The sequence below is a fragment of the Silurus meridionalis genome, chromosome 14 (assembly GCF_014805685.1).
Source record: "Silurus meridionalis isolate SWU-2019-XX chromosome 14, ASM1480568v1, whole genome shotgun sequence".
Lineage (NCBI taxonomy): Eukaryota > Metazoa > Chordata > Actinopteri > Siluriformes > Siluridae > Silurus > Silurus meridionalis.
The window spans coordinates 12,371,723-12,392,489 of record NC_060897.1 but is presented as its reverse complement, the minus strand read 5'-3'; the positions used below and the strand labels follow the sequence as shown (position 1 = coordinate 12,392,489).

Below are 20,767 nucleotides of genomic sequence, written 5' to 3'. Positions count from 1 at the left end.
TACTGAAAACACTGATTAGCTATTTACAATTTATTGTTATAGGCTGCAAAATAGACATTTTATATAAAAAATATATTCTGTAAAGACATAAGAAAAAGTTTATTAATTAAATATTAATATGCTTAGTCAGTGTCTATGTAATTCCACTTCTTTTCATGTCTTTTTCTTAAGTGTATTGTACTCTCCTTCAAATGCAACACCTTTAACTGTGTTAATTACTGAATGTGAAAAAAGCAACTACTGTTTTGGCTTGTTTCAAGACAAGATTTGCTCATTTTTACCTCAGCAGTCTGTGAAGTTTGATGTTTTTGGTGGTCCTGTAAATGTTACAATACATTTTTCAGTAAAGATGATCAATGAATGATCATTGTTCTGTGTTGTGCCGTAAGTTTCAAGGTACCTTAACAAAGAATCAATGTATAAGGTGCAGGATGCTCATGCCTTTTTAATTTTACATTTTAAATTTACAGCATTTGGCAGACATGTATCCAGAGTAACTTGCAATTATCACACTTATATTGCTGCAGCAGTTAAAGGTTAAGGTAGTGGTAGATTGGGGGGTGGTGTAATTTGAACTTCTGATCAGGAGGTCTCAACCACTAGGCTACCAATAACTGAGACAATAGCTAAGGTATCAATCAGGTTGTGCTGTTTTAAGAAAATAAGTATGAGTTCCTATTACCAACAAATGTATTTTTTTTTCTCCACTATAATTTTTCTTAAAAAAAGGGTGTTTAAAGTAACATTTAATGATGTGGTATGTCCATTCAGTCAGTAGCCTCTTTTTTTACTTTCTGGAGTTCAGAAAAATCTAATTAATTGGCCCATGTCAATGATTATGCACAAAAAGCAAAAAACTCTGTCCTGATGAATTTTCTGAGTTACTACTTAAGTGATTAAGTAGTAACTAATTGTTCTGGAATTGAAAGGAAATGAAATGATAAAAATTGGAAATGATTCCACACTGTCAAATGTGAATTAATAAACCAATCAGAATTAATAAACCTAGCAGTATGGTATAATTTGTAATAATTAGAATATAATGAGTTCAATAAATAATTTGCTCACATTGCAATCAAGCTAAAATAGTTGCTGAGTGGGAGAAAATGTACAATTTGTAATCAGTTTAACATTTTACTTTTTGATGAGTCTGCACACGTATTCTTATTAGTTATAAATCATTAGTAGTTACACTGTCATTGTGAATGAACAGCATATAATTTACCCCCACCCCCACCCCCAAAAATAAAAATAAAATAGAGTACACACAGCAACTTTTAAAGCATAGCCTTGTGACTGAACTGCTGAGGATAAACAAGCTGACCTGCTGTTTCTTGCACCTTTCTTTTAGCGTTGTTCTCTGAGCCACTGCACTGCGCAGCAGGATGACTCATGCACAGAGTGGGGAGGTTCATTGAGATGCATAAAGGAAAGTCTGCAATGTATTAAAAAGATAACTGTTGGTAAAATTATGTGTAAATATTTTGTTGTATTGTAACCCTTACAGTATGTATTTGATGGACAAAGATTTACCTGGTAGATTTCATCTATTGAAAAATAAAAATCTAAGATTTAGAATAGGTTTTTTTCCACATTAGTTTCTTATTTCTTTGTGTGTACAAAAAACTGAGAAAAAATAAAAAGTTGAGATGAGATTTTTTCGTCTTTTTGACGAAGGATTAAAGATTCCACATAGAAATTAGCAAAAGAGGGTTTCCCCTTTAGAACCCATAACTATCCATTTATTCAGTCATTCATTTTCATTAGCAACTTTTAATCTGGTCAGGTGTTTACATCACATCAACACCCTGGTGAGGAAGGCCTGGCAGCGTCTGTACCATCTGAGACGCTTGAGGGACTTTAAACTACCCTCTCAGGTGCTCAGGACCTTTTACACTTGCACCATTGAGAGTGTCCTGTAGCATCACTTCCTGGTTCAGGAACAGCACAATGCAGGACAGACAAGCCCTCCATAGGGTAGTGCGGTCGGCTGAACGTACCATCCGCACCGAGCTCCCTAACCTGCAGGACATTTACAGCACATGGTGCAGGACCAGGGCCAGGAAGATTGTGAAAAACCTCAGCCATCCCAACAATAGACACTTTTCTCTGTTACTTGTTAGAAGCGCTTCCGCTCCTTGAAAGCAAACACAGAAAGAATGAGGAGGAGCTTCTTCCCGCAGGCCATTCGGAGTTCAAACCAGGAAACATGAAAGATCTAGTACTAGACCTCTCTCTCCGTCTTTACTTTATTTCTGCACAATGTTTTTGCACTATTATACAACACCTTAACCCAGGAAAGTCACTTTAACTCTGGACTTGCACGGCACAGTGTCACTTTATACCACACCATACTGCACATGGACACTTTAAGGACAATCACACTAAATTACTTTAAATTGTACTGTCAATATCTGCCATACGCATCTATCCCCATCTATATATACATATATTTTCTATAGCTTATACTTTTTATTTATCTACTTTCTTTTAAATCCTTCATATTCTATTCCTTTTTTCATGCTTAAATGTCAGACAGTCATATAAATCATTTCACTGCATGTCGTACTCTGTATGTTTGTGTATGTGACAAATAAAATTTCAACTTGAACTTGATCTGTATCCCATTGTCAGGCTAAAGGCAAAACACACCAAAGACACCAAGAATGCATATTCTAACCCCTAGGACAAATTCCTTATAGCAAAACCACCTGCCTACTAGCATATTAGGAATCCTAGCGAAAGCCAAACGGACATGGGAAAACCAAACAAAACTCTACAAGTGTCTTAACCAGAATCTGCTGCATTAAAATAAAATGACACAATAAATTGTTCTATCTATCTATCTATCTATCTATCTATCTATCTATCTATCTATCTATCTATCTATCTATCTATCTATCTATCTATCTATCTATCTATCTATCTATCTATCTATCTATCTATCTATCTATCTATCTACTGGACATTAGTAACCATGCAATGCAATGCTATTACAGATAATCAGTCACTTAGACTGTAGTTAAAATAACTTTTTATTGAAACCTATTAAGCAGTCACCTCTGAAAGGATGATAACGCTCCAAAAACCTTATTTGCACTTTTAATTTAGGCAACTAAAGTCTCGCATGAAGCATACATGGATCTGCTACAAATTGTGCTGCTTTTTTACAAATACAAGATGGAGACAACATTTAGAATCATTGCAGAAAAAGAGCTTATATGTATGTTGGCCACAGAATCTAACAGCTGAGGGATTTGTGCAGCCAATCAAAAAGTGTCCATAGAGACACGCGGCATAGTCCAAGGACATGCATGGTGGACTGCCTGACAAGTGTCACGCTTTTGAGTATGTTCCCTAGCAACATCACATAAAAATGAATTCTCATGTAAGCCAAAGGCAGACAATTAGTAAAGAATAAAAGTCAGCAAATGAGCGACACTCTTTCCAGTGGGTGCTCACGTTTAAGTGTTGCAGCTTGCATAAGAAGCTCTTTGCCTTGAGTTTAAAAAGGTGGGATAATTAAACACTAAATGCTACAGGTTATGCCATCAAAGCAAACACATTCAGTGCAAAGACAAGTTTTCTTGTGATTTGTACGTTGATCACAAGCTGATGTTAAAGATTCAAAATGTTTATTACATTGCACTTAATTGGGCTCTTTAATGTAAACATCCATGCAATTATCTAATCACATTAGTGGCACAATAGATAAATTCATGCAGGTCAAACACGTCAGTCAGAGTTCACAATTTAACAGTAGAATAAAGGGTTGCTTGAAATTGCTTTGATCACCTTGGAATTAGATGCACAAAAATCTATACAGTTAATTTTCCAAGCCCAAGGCTACACTGGGAACTGGCTCACTAATATTTGACATTTGCTGATCTTTTTCAAATCATCCTCTGTCCAATTTGCTTATCCTGTGCACCACATAATTTCAGATTTCTGCTTGTAGCTGACACTTTGTGAACCCTGATGTGGTCTTGTATGGTCATGTGCTTTTATCATGTATTCTTGTTGTACTCAGGCAAATCAGTATATTCAAAAGCAATTCATTAATTACTGTTAGAATCAGCATCATTGAAGGATGAGTGTGCATGAGCACAATGTACTTTGCTTTTACAGTTTTTCTCAGCTGCTTTGGAGCATTTTTTAGATCAGAAATGAAATTCTCAAAACTACCTGTTCAACCTCCAGATCATTTATTCATTTGTGCTCATCATAAGAACATTTCTTGTTGCTTTGATCGAATTACGAATGCTTTAGTACATTCATTTAATTGATTATGTACAAGTGTCTGCTGTTTCCTACATTATAAGTTGTTTATGTCATCTTGATCAAATATATTATACTGGTTTTACCTAAATAGTATTAACTCCCAAAACATCTCAGCATCAGTTCATTGCATAAGTCATTGAATACAAAATGATTAAACCAGTTGTAGTCATCTGTCATATAAAATTTCTATTGAACTTTTTTTTTGGTAAATGTGGCTTGAATTGATTAATTGTGCAGATGAACTTTGAATGTCACTAATGAAGGAGAGTGTATGGCATCAGATTAACCAATAATCAACTAGTTCTATAAAACAGGTCAAAGGTGAATCTTGTGACCCTTCAATTGGAGAGGGTATACAGACAGAGCAAAACAAAGAATTATAAATTCTGAAAATGGATGAACAACTAAGATACAAACAGACACTAATACAGTACAGTAAAAGTGTGAATCCTGTCCGGTCTCTTGCATTAAATATAAACCAAATACGCAATCACAAAAATGAATTTGAACTGCTAAAATGAATAGATGCCAAACAGAAGAAAGTCAAATTTGTGCATTTTCAGTCACTGTAATCCAAAACATAGTTTATATCAAGAAAACCTGAAACTGTGCACCATAATACTGACATGATTAAACATTTTAATGATTTTGTTTGTAAACAATGACAAAGGGACTTTTCATTCTGATGGGAATGACATGTTCATTGACAAAAATACTTACTTTTGAGAAAGGTATAGGCTTTTGCAAGAAATCCAATGTTCTGTGATGTTTGCACAAAGAGTTTTGTGAATGCACTTACTAGTTTGCAAATATTAACTAATTTAATTAATTACGATTAATTATTAGCAACTGAGGTTTCTGGAACTATTATTTTATTTAACTGAAAAGAACCTAGTTATTCGAATGTGGCGAATGAGGTACTAGTTGGAAAATAAAAAGATTGGCACAGGTTGCAGAAGAGGTATATAAAGACATTTGCATTGACTGCATTTTTGGGCGCTTCTGTGGAACTGCCTGATTTAGTTTCTGCTGAAGAAAGTCCTGAAGTCTTGGATTCTGAACTTAGTTTGTTTCTATTGCTTGACATTTTAACTTGCACAATGGTGGGCCATCATTGGCCTTCTCTGCAAGCCTATATTCCCAATAGTCTTTTCTCTTCATTTCATAGCTTTTCTTTCAGCACCCAGTGTAAATTCAGATTAGATTTTCTATCCAATTAGATTTCAGCCACCACATAACGTGTTGCAGGGGTCAAAGAAATCTGTATTGAGGCCTTAAAGATCCTAGCATAAACTACATGTTTCCTAAAGCTGTTGCTTTAAGCAATCAGATTTTGATTTGGTGACACCTGGGCAATATAACAGGTGTCCAGTAATGTTGCCATTTTCAAGTCCTTTGGAGAAGAAATTGATTTGGTCGCAGATACACTTACAAGGATGTTTACAAGAAGGACTTTTCAAGAAAAGCTGGACGAGAGGAGAAGTCAGCCAAAACAAATAGATGTTAAGGTTTTTCATGAAACGTTTACACTTTTCTTTCCTATAGGATTTGCACAAAAATACACAATTTGCACAAAAGAATAAACAGGGAAAACCCAGGGTCATTTATATTCATTATTGATGCTTATGCTAAACATTATGTATGCAGTGATAGGAGACTTGTTGAATTGTGTTCATGGGGTTTGTTGCTTCAGTAATGGAATTCATTCTCGCTGCAAAAAAATACATATCTGTGATGCAGCGCTAAGCTATACTGATTTTCTGTAGAATATTGATGGTTTCTATAACCGTGGTGTCATAATGATGGCATTTAGAGGTGGACTGATTCAGGTAGAACACCGTTGAAAGATGAGGTGTAAAATGCACGGCCTGATACTGTAAGAAAAAGCAGAAGCAGAGCACTGAGACTGAGGCACTGAATGGCGCGTCTCCTTTAACAGATGACGTCACCTCACCGGGTAAACCCATTTCAGAAACAGGAGTGTTTGTTTATTATTTTCGGTGTCGTCAGATATCTTTCTGAAATCCCACACTGAGCTGGCGAATTGACAAAGAAGATGGAGTTTTTAACAGGAAACCCTTTTTGTACACCTGTAGGCCAACGAATAGGTGAGTAAAATACTAATAAAAAAAACGCTGGACGCGCCGGTTAGCGAGTCTACTGCATATATTATTAGCCCATTACACTGAGCATGAATAACAATGACATTTTATTTCGTCTTAACCTTATTTCGTTTAATGTATAATATGCATATATTTTATTTGGAATGACAGTTTTACAACTCTCTCCAAATATGTCACGTATGGAATTAAATTTGACGGCGAATGCTGGGATTAAACCCAGACTGACACCCCGTCCGTCCAATCAAAATAAGGAGGCGGGCCGAAAACTGCACCTCGTTTTCTGATTGGTGCGTTATAAAGCACTTTGCTGGAGCTGTCAAATATTGTTGGATTTACTAGGCGTTAATGTATTTACTGCTAAATATTATTAGGGTGTTTTTTCTTCGTTAAAGACGCAAAAGATTGCATTCAATTATTTATTTGTTACCCTGTACACCCATCATTGCTAGGTTTAGGAACAATTGTAATTGTAGTAGTGGTTGTTATTACACAAAGATCTCATTCAGAGGAGCTCAATTTTGTACCATATGTTAAAAAAAAAGAGAGTGAAAAAGAAGAATTACAACATTCCACTCAAGTTCAACACACCACCTCTCTCTTACATTCCAGCATCATTCCCTCCCTTTCAGTTGATCTGTTAATTTGCCTGAATAAACCAGTGTGCCCAGGCAGCTGACAGCAGAACTGCACGTGCCAAAACTAAAGAACAAAGAATGAATTTAACAACACAACATTGACTTGGCACAAACTTTAATCCAGGATCAGTCTGAGCAAACCAAATAGCAAAAGTTAAGCCTTTTGTTTGGGGGTTAGCTCTGTGAACCAATATAAAACAGGAGTAAGAAGTGTTATCAAATGGGCTGTAAATTACAGGCTTTGCCCAAAATAGTGACGAAGCTCTACTGTATGTACCACATAAGCCTTTTGAATTACACCCTGTATTCATCATCATTAAGCAAACGCTCAGTTTCAGCCTCTGGACCATGCATTTTGATGTACAGTCTTTTCATAATATTTGTTGGACAAAATCATTTGTGATTCAGTGGCTTTGGGGTTAATATTTTGCCAACAAACAGTTCAATGCTTTTTGAAGGTTGCAGCCACACCTCGGCTGAATAAGTAGTAACGTGATCTTACAGAGGCAAAATGAGCTTTCGCTTTTGCCATTGACCAATGAAACTTTAGATGTCCAAGGCTACTTAATTGAAGTTTAACTTGGTACTTATATTACATGCTGCTCTTTCTCATGATGCTATAATTTCATTTTATCTGTGTTTAAGCACATCATGCCTGAATTCGTATATCTCTATGTTTTTTTTTCCATGATCTTGTGCATGTGTGTGTTTAGAGTATGCTACAAGTTTGCAGTCTGAAGACTGGGGACTTAATATGGAGATCTGCGACATCATCTGTGAGACAGAAGATGGGTCTGTGTCCTATCAAATCCAGATTGTATCATTTGCTATGCACTGAAATAGATCATAAATATTTTAAAACACTGGATTATGTTTTAGTATGTGCTTGTATTTTCAATATACACAATACATAATTGTTGCATTACTGTTCTGCTTTTAGGCCTAAAGATGCAGTGAGAGCTATAAAAAAGAGGATTGTGGGGAATAAGAATTTTAAAGAAATCATGCTGGCATTAACAGTGAGTAGCATGTTTCATATTTATTGTCTTTTTCTTTGTTTTATTTATTTATTTATTTATTTTTATTTTTTATAAATGTCCACATAGAGCTTTTTTTTCTTTTTAGAAATAAACACCTAATTTGTTTCCTTTTTTAGAAAAATTAACTTGCTGAAATTGAATACAAGAATATCTGTAAAAAACTAAACCTATTTAGTGCATTTAATTGCCAAATCGCATCAAAATGAAAGTACAAATATATAAATCAAAATGTAACGAAATGTTTTTAAATTATTTTGGAAACGATGACCGCACTATACAGTGTTTTCTTTATTTTTTAGTATGAAATGATCCCAAACTTTGGAAACTTTCTGCCATTTTCTTTGGCCTGAATCTTTCCTCGCTCCTCGCTATTTTCTCCTCGCCGTTCCTCCATTTTTTATTCTGCAGCGTGTGTTTACCTGGCCAGAGTGCTCCAGATTTTAGGGGTGGTGCGTCAGTAATAATGGTCCATGAGGAAACACAGTGCTCTGTGTGTAGTTGAATGGACTAAACTTTTTTGTATTCGAATTACTCTAGTTCCTCGAGGAATCGTTTCAGCCCTAATATAGATATATATTTTTTTTTATAGCGACTGTATAGGGTGCAAACTTTGCTGTACTGTGCATCCATACTTAAGTTCATTATCAGCAGTTTTTAAGCAGTGATATAAATGGGCAGGATTATATTTTACAAAACTTTATAAAAAACGTTTATAATTATAATAAGTACAGATTTAAAGCTTTCTTTATACTGACCAGGTGCATTGTTACCTACAGTACTTTCAGTAACAACTAATTCTGTTTTTGTACCATTTACAAATACATTTTTATAATATCATTATTATTATTACACAGTATTTGTATATTTTCTACATTTTTTTTTACTGTTTTGCTTACAAACCAAAATACCTAAATACTTACTATATACTATGAAAAAGTTCTCAGTCACTGTGATCTAATACATTTTTTCCTCTTGATAATATCTCAGGTTCTGGAGGCCTGTGTGAAAAACTGTGGCTACAAATTCCATGCCCTAGTGTCTACCAGAGACTTTGTAGAAGGGGTTTTGGTCCGAACTATTTTACCTAGAAATGACCCTCCTTTGGTTGTTCATGACAGAATACTGACTATAATACAGGTAAGAAACCGGTCTGAAAGATAAGAGATGATAATTTATTACAGTTTCTACAGTTAACTGTGGAACGCCAATTTGACTGGAGAAGAAGTGTTCCAAAAGTGCTCATATTTAGTTTAGCAGCACTGGCACATTTTACTCTACCTGTCTATTTAAGCTAGGTAAAATTCAGATTCTAGCAATAATACATCACATTGAAAGCATTACTACACAAAATACAGGCTGTCAATCTGTCTTTGTGCTGCAGGGAAACATTGAACAGTTGTATAAAAGCTAAATAAATACTTACACTACCACATAATTGTATTAGAGGCGTGTGTGTGATCGCCTATGACCAACAGGATTCATTACTTGTGTAAAATTGCTTAAATAAAAAAGCATTTCTAGTGTGTGTTGTGCCAAACAAAGTGCTGGGTGTGTCCACTCTCTCTCTCTCTCTCTCTCTCTCTCTCTCTCTCTCTCTCTCTCTCTCTCTCTCTCTCTCTCTCTCTCTCTCTTTCTCTCTCTCTTTTTCTTTTTCTTTCTCTTTCTCCAGGCCTGGGCTGATGCATTTCGTAGTTCTCCAGATTTAACTGGTGTAGTTTGTGTGTATGAAGAACTCCGGAGGAAAGGAATCAAGTTTCCAGTGGCTGATCTGTGCAGTCCAATACACACCCCCAACAAGGTACATTGAGTGGTGGAGAATGTATTAATACATTTATGTAGTGTGAGAAAAATCAAATGCCTAGATGCTTCTATCAGATGCCTAAATCTTGGCACGGCCGTGTTTAGTGTTTGCTATTAGACATTAATTGGTCTTGGGATTTGTGATTCATTAAAGGCTCTAAAGGTAATATATGTTGTGTGATACCTTTGGACTTATCTAGCTAGACATATCTTGTCATATTTAGATCTTTCTTAATAAATATGTCACGACACATTTCTCAGTTCAACAGACCTATTTCTCAAATTTTCTCATTTTAGACTATGCCATTTTCTTTATAACTATTTAAGCAAAGCATTAAAATCACATCATAAAAAAGCCTGTTATCTATCAATTTTCTAAAGCATAAAGGGAGTTACTATTAGTATCACATTGGTGTTGTTTACTGGAAAGGAATATTTAGAAATAGCAGAGTGGAGTAGTTTATAAAAGGGGTTTTCATGTTTAATACCTATACTGTCTCATTTTTGACAATTTTGTTTTCTAAACCTGTAAAGTGTCCTGCCTGTTGCTTGTCATTATGGGTTATTGTTTGTTGGAATTAGTATGCTGAGGAAAATAAAGAATTGAATCCATTTTGCAATAAGGCTGTAACATAACAAAATGTGGAAAAAGTGAAGTGCTGTAAATACTTTCTGGATGCACTGTAACTCTTAATCTGGAGCACATTGGTGCATCATGATCTTTCTAGAGATAAATATATAATGTCATTGTAAGGCGACCAGATCACCTTTCATGCAGTATGAAGCATTGAACAGTATGCCTCTAAAATATATTCTTTCACTTCAGTGTTTTGATCATATCAGCCCTATATCTCCCATAGGGAATTAATTGGTTGATCTGGTGACTTTGAAGTCTATAGGCAGTTGCATATAATTTACATAATTTACATACTCATTACCCATTCAGTGAGCCCTCATGCCCTGGGAATGGGGGTGGGGTCATCCTGGGATAGACCACTACCATCAGAAGAGAAATGTTTCAGCACAGGATAAAGGTGTCGGTCAGGATAACTTTTTATTAATTTTGATACACCTTTCTTTTTAAACATACAAAATGTGTCCCACGGCATAAAAAAGTCAGCTGTATTTTTTCCCTTAACTTGTCACCAGTCTGTATATATAAGAGACATGACTCATGTGTACCATTTCATTTGTGGTGCATGTTTTTACTGCTTACTCACAAAAACCACTCACTTTTTTCCCCATTCATTAGCGTGTTTTTCCTGCGACTGAACAACAGACTCCTGTCTCGCCCACACACCAAGTGCCCACCCAACAGCAGACGTCCCCCTGGCAAAACACAGAAGGTCTGATCACCTTTTCACCTGACCAGGTATCAAATACACATCCTGCACAATGAGGCAAACCACCTGTGCTTCATTGTTGTTAAAACATTAAAGTGCTTGGATTGGATTCATCTTTTCATCAACAGCAGACATGCTCATTAGATTAGTTTGAAATCAATTTTAACTGCTGTTTTATTTTATTTTATTATTATTAATGATCATTAGTGGCTAGTAAGATGTTTTTAAAGGCTTTTCACATATTTCTATATTGCATCATTTTATGATTTCTTTAAAACACTAGCACTCGATATTCGTCTTACAGGAACATGCTGTCATGTTTATTGTAGAAAAACAGCAAGGACTATAATACCGTAATGGAAATAATGTCAGATTAAGTCAATGTGAATAAATTGAAGAAAAAGTCATCATATATATCAAAGTTTATCTTTGAACGTAAACTAAACCATTGTGCGGAATGCTTTGTTCTCCATGCAAATGTGTTTTGCTTGCTTCCTTACAATTATCTTCTATGGGTGGTACAGTAATCCATTACCAACACACTTTTACAGTTATATTTCTATAAATGCTATTTTGTTTGATATCATTTACTATTTGTTACTTACCTGTAGGCAGACTATATGGCCAAAAGTTTGTGCCGATTTTAAAACCATTGGTATTAACTGGTGTACTAGATGTTGGAATGTAGCTATGAAATGTTTTCCCCATTCAGCAACAAGAGTAAATTTCTCAATGTCATGTGAGAATCGTCATGTCTTTTTTTATGATCTTGGTTAATGTTACAGCTAAAAAAGTTGACATCCAACCTGGAAGCAGTTCACAGTAACCTACAGGTGATGTCCGAAATAATGAGTCGTGTGGATCCTGGATGCATTTGCCAGTCAGATACAGAGCTTCTTAAGGTCAGAGAACATAAATATATTGTGTAATATAGATGTAATAATCCAAAACAATAAAGATATTAGCTCTGGGGTTCATCTTGACATTTCCTATCTGTTCATGTGATGTAGATAGAAATAGACTGTCGCTTTGTTTTGTTTTCTGTCTCTGTCAGTAGCAGTTGTTCTCGACATGCAAGGGGATGCAGGACCAAATAGTTCATCTAATTCCCAGAGTAACTGACGAGAAGCTGATTGAACAGCTGCTGGTTGCTAATGATGACATGAACACAACCTTCACACAATATGACAGGTTAAGAACATCACTGTTGAACTTTAATTGTAACACGACACATAGTAATACTACCTATTGAATACAATTTGCAATCTAATTATTGACTCATTTGGTTTCCAGTTATAAGAAAAATCTCAGCAGGCAGAATTCTAAACAACCAGTAAGGCCATTAAATTAAACATCATTTGTAAATTAATTTATAATATAAATAATAACATTTGTTGTTAATTATTTTTAAAGGGTTTTTTGTTTGTTTTAATTCAGGGCACCAACCTTATTGACCTTGAAACTCCAGTGTCTGAGCCAATCAGACAAACAGTCAGCAGTCTGTCAAGTAACATGGCTTGCTTGAGTAAGCAGCACTATTTTGATCAACTTGCTAAAGCTAGGTTTACTAAATACTGATTGTCGATAGGAAGTGATTGATTCATTTTCTGTATTAGCATAGTGTGGACGTTATAGTTCCTTCATGGCAGACTTCATGGCAGATGTTCCAAACAAAACATATAAAAAAAATACATATATGTTGTTTTAGTAAAATTTGATATGTTGTAGCCTTCTATGAGAAGACGTTCATTTTACATTCATTTAATCTCTGCTCATAGCTGTACTGTAATGAAAGTGATAACAGGAGTGTTTTAGTTTTAAATGTTTCAGCTAAATTACGATTGTACCTTAATAAAATGCTTTAATTCAGATAGATTACTGAGGTATAAACAAAATACCCTTATTCAATTTGAATAATATTTCAATATCATATAACATTTATTAAAAGTATTATCAATAAACGTTACAAGAATATCTGTCAAATTTGGGGTGGTAATGACTTTCCCCATCACACCACCCTGTCAACTTACTGTACATAAGAAAATAACTATGGTTATCATTTTAAATTGTGGTTTTCTTCAGCCACCAAGGAGAAGAATGGAATTCAGAGAAATGACCACCCTACAGGGGACCTTCAAGACAGGTAAAATATTCAGTCAGTTATTTACTTTCAGCTTCTTTTTTTTATACCCTAAGCAGAGCAACCTTTATGGGTGTTGTTCAGAATTAATGTGAAATAATTTAAAAGAAGTGTAATCTGTAAAAAGTGATATGTATTTGTGTTTTTGTGTCAGAAGCAGGCAAGAACACTCTGTATTAGATGAACTCGCAGCAGGATCCAGTCAGGTACCCAGTGCTGGAGGGGTGAGTAGCATTGATTTTTGCATTTATAAATGTCTTAATATGTGCGTTATGAAGTGCTTACTAACATGAGACATCTTGATTTTAGCTGTAGATTGAAGCATATGTGCTTTAATAGTAGCTTGTGTTTAAAACCTTTTGCATATTTGTCTGTGCAGCAAAACTATTTAAAATCTTTTTGTTGCAGTTATGCAGAATTCTTTAGTAAAGTCATTATGTGATTGTCAGGTTGTATCTGATAGTATCTGAACATGTCAGTCACTGAAAAACCTGTCTGTCTATGTGAAGGATGGCAGCCCAGGCTCCACCCTCCTTGGCTCTTCACCTCAGTTTTGTTGGATGGTGGAAAAGGGAATGGTGGGTCTCATGCAGTGTGGCTTTGGAGTTGCCTTGCATGCCTTTTTGCAAAAGGGGTATTTTGTATGTGGTTTCTTTTAGGAGTGGCTGAATTTGATTTATTCTCATATGCAAAGTGGAGCTGAACAGATCCTATATTGATGTGCTGTGAGTGCTTTTCTAAGGTGGCAGGTGGCAGATGGCAGCTCTCTCATTTAATATCTATTGCATTTGCTGAACATTAGGTGCTTCTTTTTGTTTTTTTATTTAATTTTTTTTTTTTTTCCAAGGCAATGCAAGGCAATGTGCTGTATTCTTTGTGTAGCAGTGCTTAGCAATTGTGCATGATGGGGTGCCTTTTTCTTCTCTGAGGCTAATATTGTAAATGTGAGGGTAATGATCACATGATTTTTCAGCACCCAGTAGTAACAGCAATGTTTTTATTTTTTAGATTCCTGTTAATCAGAGTGAAGTGATGGACAATATCGAGCAATGGCTTGATGAGGATGATGTGAGTTTTTGATTTCTAGTTTTTCATTGTTTCACACGTTTTTTTTTAAAGATCATAGCGTGTTTCAAGTTTTGTTATTACTACATTAAAAATTGTACGTTTTACATGATTTAGTTTGTAGTTAATAAGTATTTGATCGTAATTACTGAGTAGTATGCATTAAGATGAATGTGCAATGTGAAGTAGTGAGAGAAAGGACATGTGCAGAAACTCAGCAAGTGGAGAAAATTTTGAGAAACCAAGAAAACCCAACCCAAAATGAAAGCTCAGACATAGATACAAATGCACAGTAAGTCTTTGAAATAGGACAACGAAACATGAGAGTATAAACAGACACTAATTACAGGCTTAACATGGAAACACTCTGACAAAATTAAGAAATGCACAGCTGACTTGGCATATGGGCAGAAACTAAATTCCACACATAGTCACCTGTCAAAACAAACCTATGTGGTGTGAACTCAAAACAAAACAGTACAGCAATGCTTGTTGCACTTAAAAATCATGCCACATGTTGAGAAAGGGGATTATTAAGAGAATAAATGTGCTGAGCGTTTAATATGTTAAAGTGGAGCGTTTTCTTATACAAATAGTAAAACACCTGATAATACCTGTAATTTATTCTACCTTTCCATTTTACCTACAAATGAAGCAATCTAAGCATTTCACTCATGCACAGCACTTTGACATTCAAAGACATTCACACACACAATGCAGGACAATGCTACTGTGGGAGCAAACTATATATATATATATATATATATATATATATATATATATATATATATATATATATATGTATACAGTACAGACCAAAAGTTTGGACACACCTTCTCATTCAAAAAGTTTTCTTTATTTTCATGACTATGAAAATTGTAGAGTCACACTGAAGGCATCAAAACTATGAATTAACACATGTGGAATTATATACATAACAAAAAAGTGTGAAACAACTGAAAATATGTCATATTGTAGGTTCTTCAAAGTAGCCAACTTTTGCTTAGATTACTGCTTTGCACACTCTTGGCATTCTCTTGATGCCTACTTTGAAGAACCTACAATATGACATATTTTCAGTTCACTTTTTTGTTATGTATATAATTCCACATGTTAATTCATAGTTTTGATGCCTTCAGTGTGACTCTACAATTTTCATAGTCATGAAAATAAAGAAAACTCTTTCACTCTTTTGGAATCTTCCACTCCAACCCATGTAAACCATATCTTCATGGAGTTTAATCATGTATCCCAATACTTTTGTCCATATAGTGTATGCATGTACATGCATCTGTGATTAATGTTTATATATATATATACAGTAAACATTTTCTTTCAGCTTCTCCCGTTAGGGGTTGCCACAGCGGATCATCCGCATGTTTGATTTGGCAAATGTTTTTACGCTGGATGCCCGTCCTAACGTTATTATTATTATTATTATTATTATTATTTGGCTTGGGATAATTTTCTTTTTGTTTTTGTTTTTTTACATTATTTTTATTTTAGTCATGGAATCTGTCACATTTGTCAACAGAAAACAAAACCAGAGAATGCATTCTCTTTATATTATTTGTAATAGATGGTGTTTCCAGCATGTAATAATGTCTCTTGGCTGTTTTTGGATGTTTGGGCTATCTAAAACCTCTGCTTGTTTCTGTTGTGCAGGATGATGACTTGGTAGATGAGGGTGCTACTAGTGAAGGTATACACACACACACACACACACACACACACACACACACACACACACACACACACATATATATATATATATATATATATATATATATATATATATATATATATGAGAGAGAGAGAGAGAGAGAGAGAGAGAGAGATTTAAAATACTTTTTAAAAATTGGCAGCAAAACAGTGTTCTCTGGCAATAAATAGGATGCACAGTGTAACTGTAGTAAATCTGTAAATGTGTAGTAGACAGCAGGGAAAATAATATTTATTTGTCATAACCAGTAGCAGCAATATTCTCATATTCCATTGCTGAACATGCAATTAAACCAAAAGTTTTTTCACCCAATACAGTCTTGTTTCTCTCCATGTCTTGCAGAGTTTGATAGGTTTTTGGCAGGCAGAGCAAAAGCAGCTGAGCGTCTACCCTCTGTGAAAGCTTCATCTAATGACCATGTGCCCTCACAGCCATAGTTCTTTACAGGATCCACAGTTAACATTCACCATCAAAGCTCTGTGGTATAATGTGATTAGCTTTGTACCATTATGGTTTATGTAATGCGATTTATGTTTTATTTATATGGTGCTGCGTCATATGTTTTTCTTGCACATTTGTAAACAGTGGAGGTATGCTGATGTTATAATTTGGTTAGTGTAAAATTTTCCCCCATAGGCACAGTGTTTTGTATAAGAAGAATCTGGAATGTTCAACAAATTGTGGCTTTGGGTTTGTGGCACATTGATTGAAAGTTATAGTAAATTTCACCATGTTAATAAATATTGTATTCTATACAAGGTGCGGCATTATGACTGTCCTTCAGGCATCATGGTCCTTTCAGGAACAGAACAAAACAAACCCCTTTTTGAATGTATAAGTCGTATTTGGTTGTCACAGGGTTGTCCCTAAGGCAGGACAAGCATTTTAGCATTGTAATCTTAGAACTCCAGCATCAGCGGTTCAATCCTGGATTCAAGTTACTTCTCCCTAGTTCTACATTTTCTATCTCCTCCCAAAAACTCACTGGATTGACTGTGTTAAATTGCCTTGTGGTATGAATGTATGTATTTGGTGTCTGTGATGTACTGGTGACCCAGGGTGCATTCCTGCATGTGTCCAATGTTCCTTGGACTAGGCTCCGGATTAAATCCTTTTTGAAGATGAATGAAACGATGCATACATAAATAAATGGATGGGAACATCTATGACAATAGCTGCCAACTATAGTAATTGGTAGTCGTAAGAGGTGCTCTGAAGCACATACAGGCTCATTGTAGGAGGTGCCATATTTGTTAAGGGGTATTGTGTAATGGACTACATGCAGTCTTGATTATATTACAAAATCAGGCTGGTTACTTTCAAAATTGATTCTTTGAAACCCTTTGAAAATAAATGAAGGTCTGTTAAATATGTCTGTTACTACAACTGACCTAAACCACAGAAAGGATTCGCTAGTTATCTACCAGCTATCTACTGTAATGTTAATTTATTGTCTATTTTATCACATACTGCTTTGCAAATTTTCCTCCTTATGTATAAGCTCTGTTTTACATTTTTAGACTTCTGTATGAATTACTTTGAATCGAATGCACTCTTTTCTTTGCAGTACATCTTTGTAATACATAAGCTAGCTGTTAATAGGAGAAGGCAATGCAACTTTAATTGTGCTAATTGTTAAAAAAAAACGAACACCAGACATGTTGCAGCAGAGAGCTTGTAACCCTAAGTACCAGATTGTTTTGAGCTGCTTCTAAATAAATAGATTTGTTTTTTAGTTTCAAAACCGAGACTGTGTTGAGGGAGTGTTATGAAATTTAGATCTCAAGATTCCAAAATCCCACTTATGCCCACCGGTGATAAATCTTAAAGTTTACTAGCAGTTAACTAGCCAACTTGCTGGTTAGCATATTGCATATTCGTTCATAGATCCTAGAATGTTGTTTATGTGTGTACATTAAATCCATATTGTTATTCAAACTGTAGTTTTTTTTTTTAAATGTAAATGTTCATTGGTCATTTAATGTTCATTTCTAATATGAAATCATGATTATATCATAGGTGTCTCCCATTCTATTTTAATTTTATTATGTTTTTGTGAGACATGAAACAATAGAATGTTGATATAACATGCATATTATACTCTGTACCATGTTACTTTGTGGTTATAGTTAGAAATTTGTTTTCTATTAACTAATAGTAGCTAATATTGTTTTTATATTATGAATGAAGTGTTATTTGACATTTCTTAGAACTCAGTTATGTTACCTAAAAAATATATGAGCAGGTGTTAATAAATGCATGTAGAAAGGAAATAGGTGAGAATTTTCTCATTACACAGAAGTGCATGTCTCAGATTATACTACCAAATTATTAGGTATCCGGTAACACACTTTTTACGGGTATCAATTTTTTTTCCCGATTTTCCACCTCCACAACACTGCTGTTTTTCTTTTAACATGTTATTGAAGTTAAGACAGGCTTTAAACTGCAATCTATAATTATGGACTGGGCTACTCATATGTGAAAATTAGTCAGTGAAGTAATGATGTAGAGTTTTACTTTGGTTTGTGTTTGTTTTGTTTTTTGGGAGGAGGGTATAGTTTCTATGGTTTGAATTTGTATAATGTATAATAAAAAAGCGTTTGCTACAGTACATTAATAAAAAAAGATCTAACAAACACTGCAGTTTGTTATAATAAACACTGTGTTATATTATTTTGATGATCGTCAACTTCTACCCATATTGGCAATTTAACGTGTTTCTGCACCAAGTGTTGTGATTATATATTTTTACCAGATATCCTATAGCCAGGCTGAATACTGAATGATACTGCTGTAAGCACAAACACCGAGCAGTCAGTTTCTAGAGATGTTTAACTGGTCAGCACGCTGATTTATTTAGATTTCAAGCATGTATCATAGCTCTTCTTCACAGAATTGTCCACCAGGGGGCAGTAAATTATATCTTGTACAAAATCTGGCCCTCTAGCCTAGAGCACAGATGTTTACTAAAATTGTTGAGCAATTAAGAACTTTTTTGTTTTACCAGAGATGGTATGCTTACTCTTATCATGATGTTCAGGAAAAAAAAGAACTACAATTTGTTGCTGTCTAAAAACCAAAACATTCATCAGGCACAGAATTACATCTGATTTAAAAAAGGCCTTTAATATGTGTGTTCTGTGTCTGTGCATATAGATTAGGATTTAAGCTCTGCTCTTGTACACCACTTTGTAATAAACCTCAACAATAGTGTGTAGATGTCTAGTATGAGAACATGAACACTTCTAAAAGATATATTACTCTGTACAAATTCCTCTGTCTCTAAAAGCGGTTGCCTGGCGATGAAAAGGGTGGGGGAAGACAGGAGGTATTTTGTTCATTTTACCACTAAAATGTTTAACACTCAAATTTTTCTATGTGTGCATTCACTTTCAAAACGAGTGAACAATGAATTAGACTGCGTTCAAAAAATACTATCAAAATCAAAAGGTTATTATTCACAGCAACATCCCACAATACAGCGGATAAAACGTTATACTCTACACAGTGTGATAATACATATTGCTATTCTATTAGTCCATTTTTGAAGACTACGTTCACATTAAGGCCTTGATGATTCACTTTCATCTTTTGTTTCATTTACTTGTATAACTGTAATTAATTTACACCTGAAATTTTATACCATAAACAGATTTTTCAATATAACTAAATTGAACAAACAAACAAAAAACAAAAACAGTCTACATACATTAGAAATAGTACATGTAGGAACCTATTAGGTTGTACCAAAATAAATCAATACTTTTCCACCTTTAATAAGGCAAAAAAAAAAGAAGCAAACTAGTTTTTGTAAATACTTACAATAACATGACCACATAACATGCACAGACTTTTAAAATGTGAATGTGAATGAGAATAAACCACTCGCATTCAAACCCATGTTTAAAACTAACTATCATACACCATGTTAAGTGATTCTATTTAGCACCAAACCAGGATCAGCTGTGCTCATTACATGTATCATTGAACAACATGAATGCCATCATCGACAGGTAAAAACAAACCTCTCACCGCACTGACAGGAATTCCCTCAAAATGTATACAAAGACAAGATATCTGGGAATTAGGGTCGAGTGGCGAGACCACCGTTTACCTTGATTTTAGTCAAAGCATATTGTATTATGGATTGTATTATGTACGGTTTATGTTTGATGGAAAAAAAACAGCATATCATCATGCCCCTAAACACACCAAGGTTTCTATTGTTATTTTTAATTTACTATCAAATTAAAGGTGAAAAAAGATCAGATGCAGCTTTAACGGGAATATGTAGACATTTATATTGCTGTAAATAGAGCATAATTGAATACAAACTAGATATTGCTTTTATGTGTTTTTTATATGTATTAGCTGATTATCACAAGTTTCTTGCAAACACTGTTGTTTTTGCACAAATAAAGGGGGGGGGGGGTATTTTTAGATTGCATTTAACAAATCTAGGTACTCTCTATACAGACATTATTCACCTGAAGTGTAATTTCTGATCAGTAAAAAAAAAAAAAAAGGATATCAGCATCTTCAGTATTATCTTTGTTTCCAAGACTGTGACACAGCTATTTCTAAATATATTTACTCGCAAGACAACTCTCACAA

General features: G+C 34.6%; 1 protein-coding gene across 6 annotated transcripts; it reads left to right on the top strand.

Annotated features, from left to right (window-relative positions):
- Window positions 1–6,231: 6,231 nt before the first annotated feature.
- tom1 (target of myb1 membrane trafficking protein) lies at window positions 6,232–16,908 on the top strand. Of its 6 annotated transcripts, none has more exons than XM_046865739.1 (16): window positions 6,232–6,389; window positions 7,753–7,831; window positions 7,980–8,058; window positions 9,067–9,216; window positions 9,749–9,877; window positions 11,132–11,251; window positions 12,008–12,124; window positions 12,280–12,413; window positions 12,516–12,555; window positions 12,660–12,747; window positions 13,305–13,365; window positions 13,520–13,568; window positions 13,872–13,940; window positions 14,371–14,430; window positions 16,093–16,129; window positions 16,493–16,908. In XM_046865739.1, the coding sequence occupies exons 1-16, from the start codon at window positions 6,338–6,340 to the stop codon at window positions 16,585–16,587; spliced, it is 1,359 nt and encodes a 452-aa protein (XP_046721695.1). In that variant the 5' UTR covers window positions 6,232–6,337; the 3' UTR covers window positions 16,588–16,908. The 6 variants fall into 6 exon arrangements, with proteins under 6 accessions (XP_046721695.1, XP_046721693.1, XP_046721694.1 ...); XM_046865737.1 differs by having other exon boundaries at window positions 13,520–13,586; XM_046865738.1 differs by having other exon boundaries at window positions 13,517–13,568.
- Window positions 16,909–20,767: the final 3,859 nt, after the last annotated feature.

Bases quoted from the DNA above. Each gene is read 5' to 3' on its own strand.
- tom1 (XM_046865736.1), top strand. From the start codon at position 6,338: ATGGAGTTTTTAACAGGAAACCCTTTTTGTACACCTGTAGGCCAACGA. The intron at 12,556-12,659 runs GTAAGGCCATTA...GTTTTAATTCAG, and splicing joins GGCAGAATTCTAAACAACCA to GGCACCAACCTTATTGACCT. The intron at 13,366-13,516 runs GTAAAATATTCA...TTTTTGTGTCAG, and splicing joins ACAGGGGACCTTCAAGACAG to AAGCAGGCAAGAACACTCTG.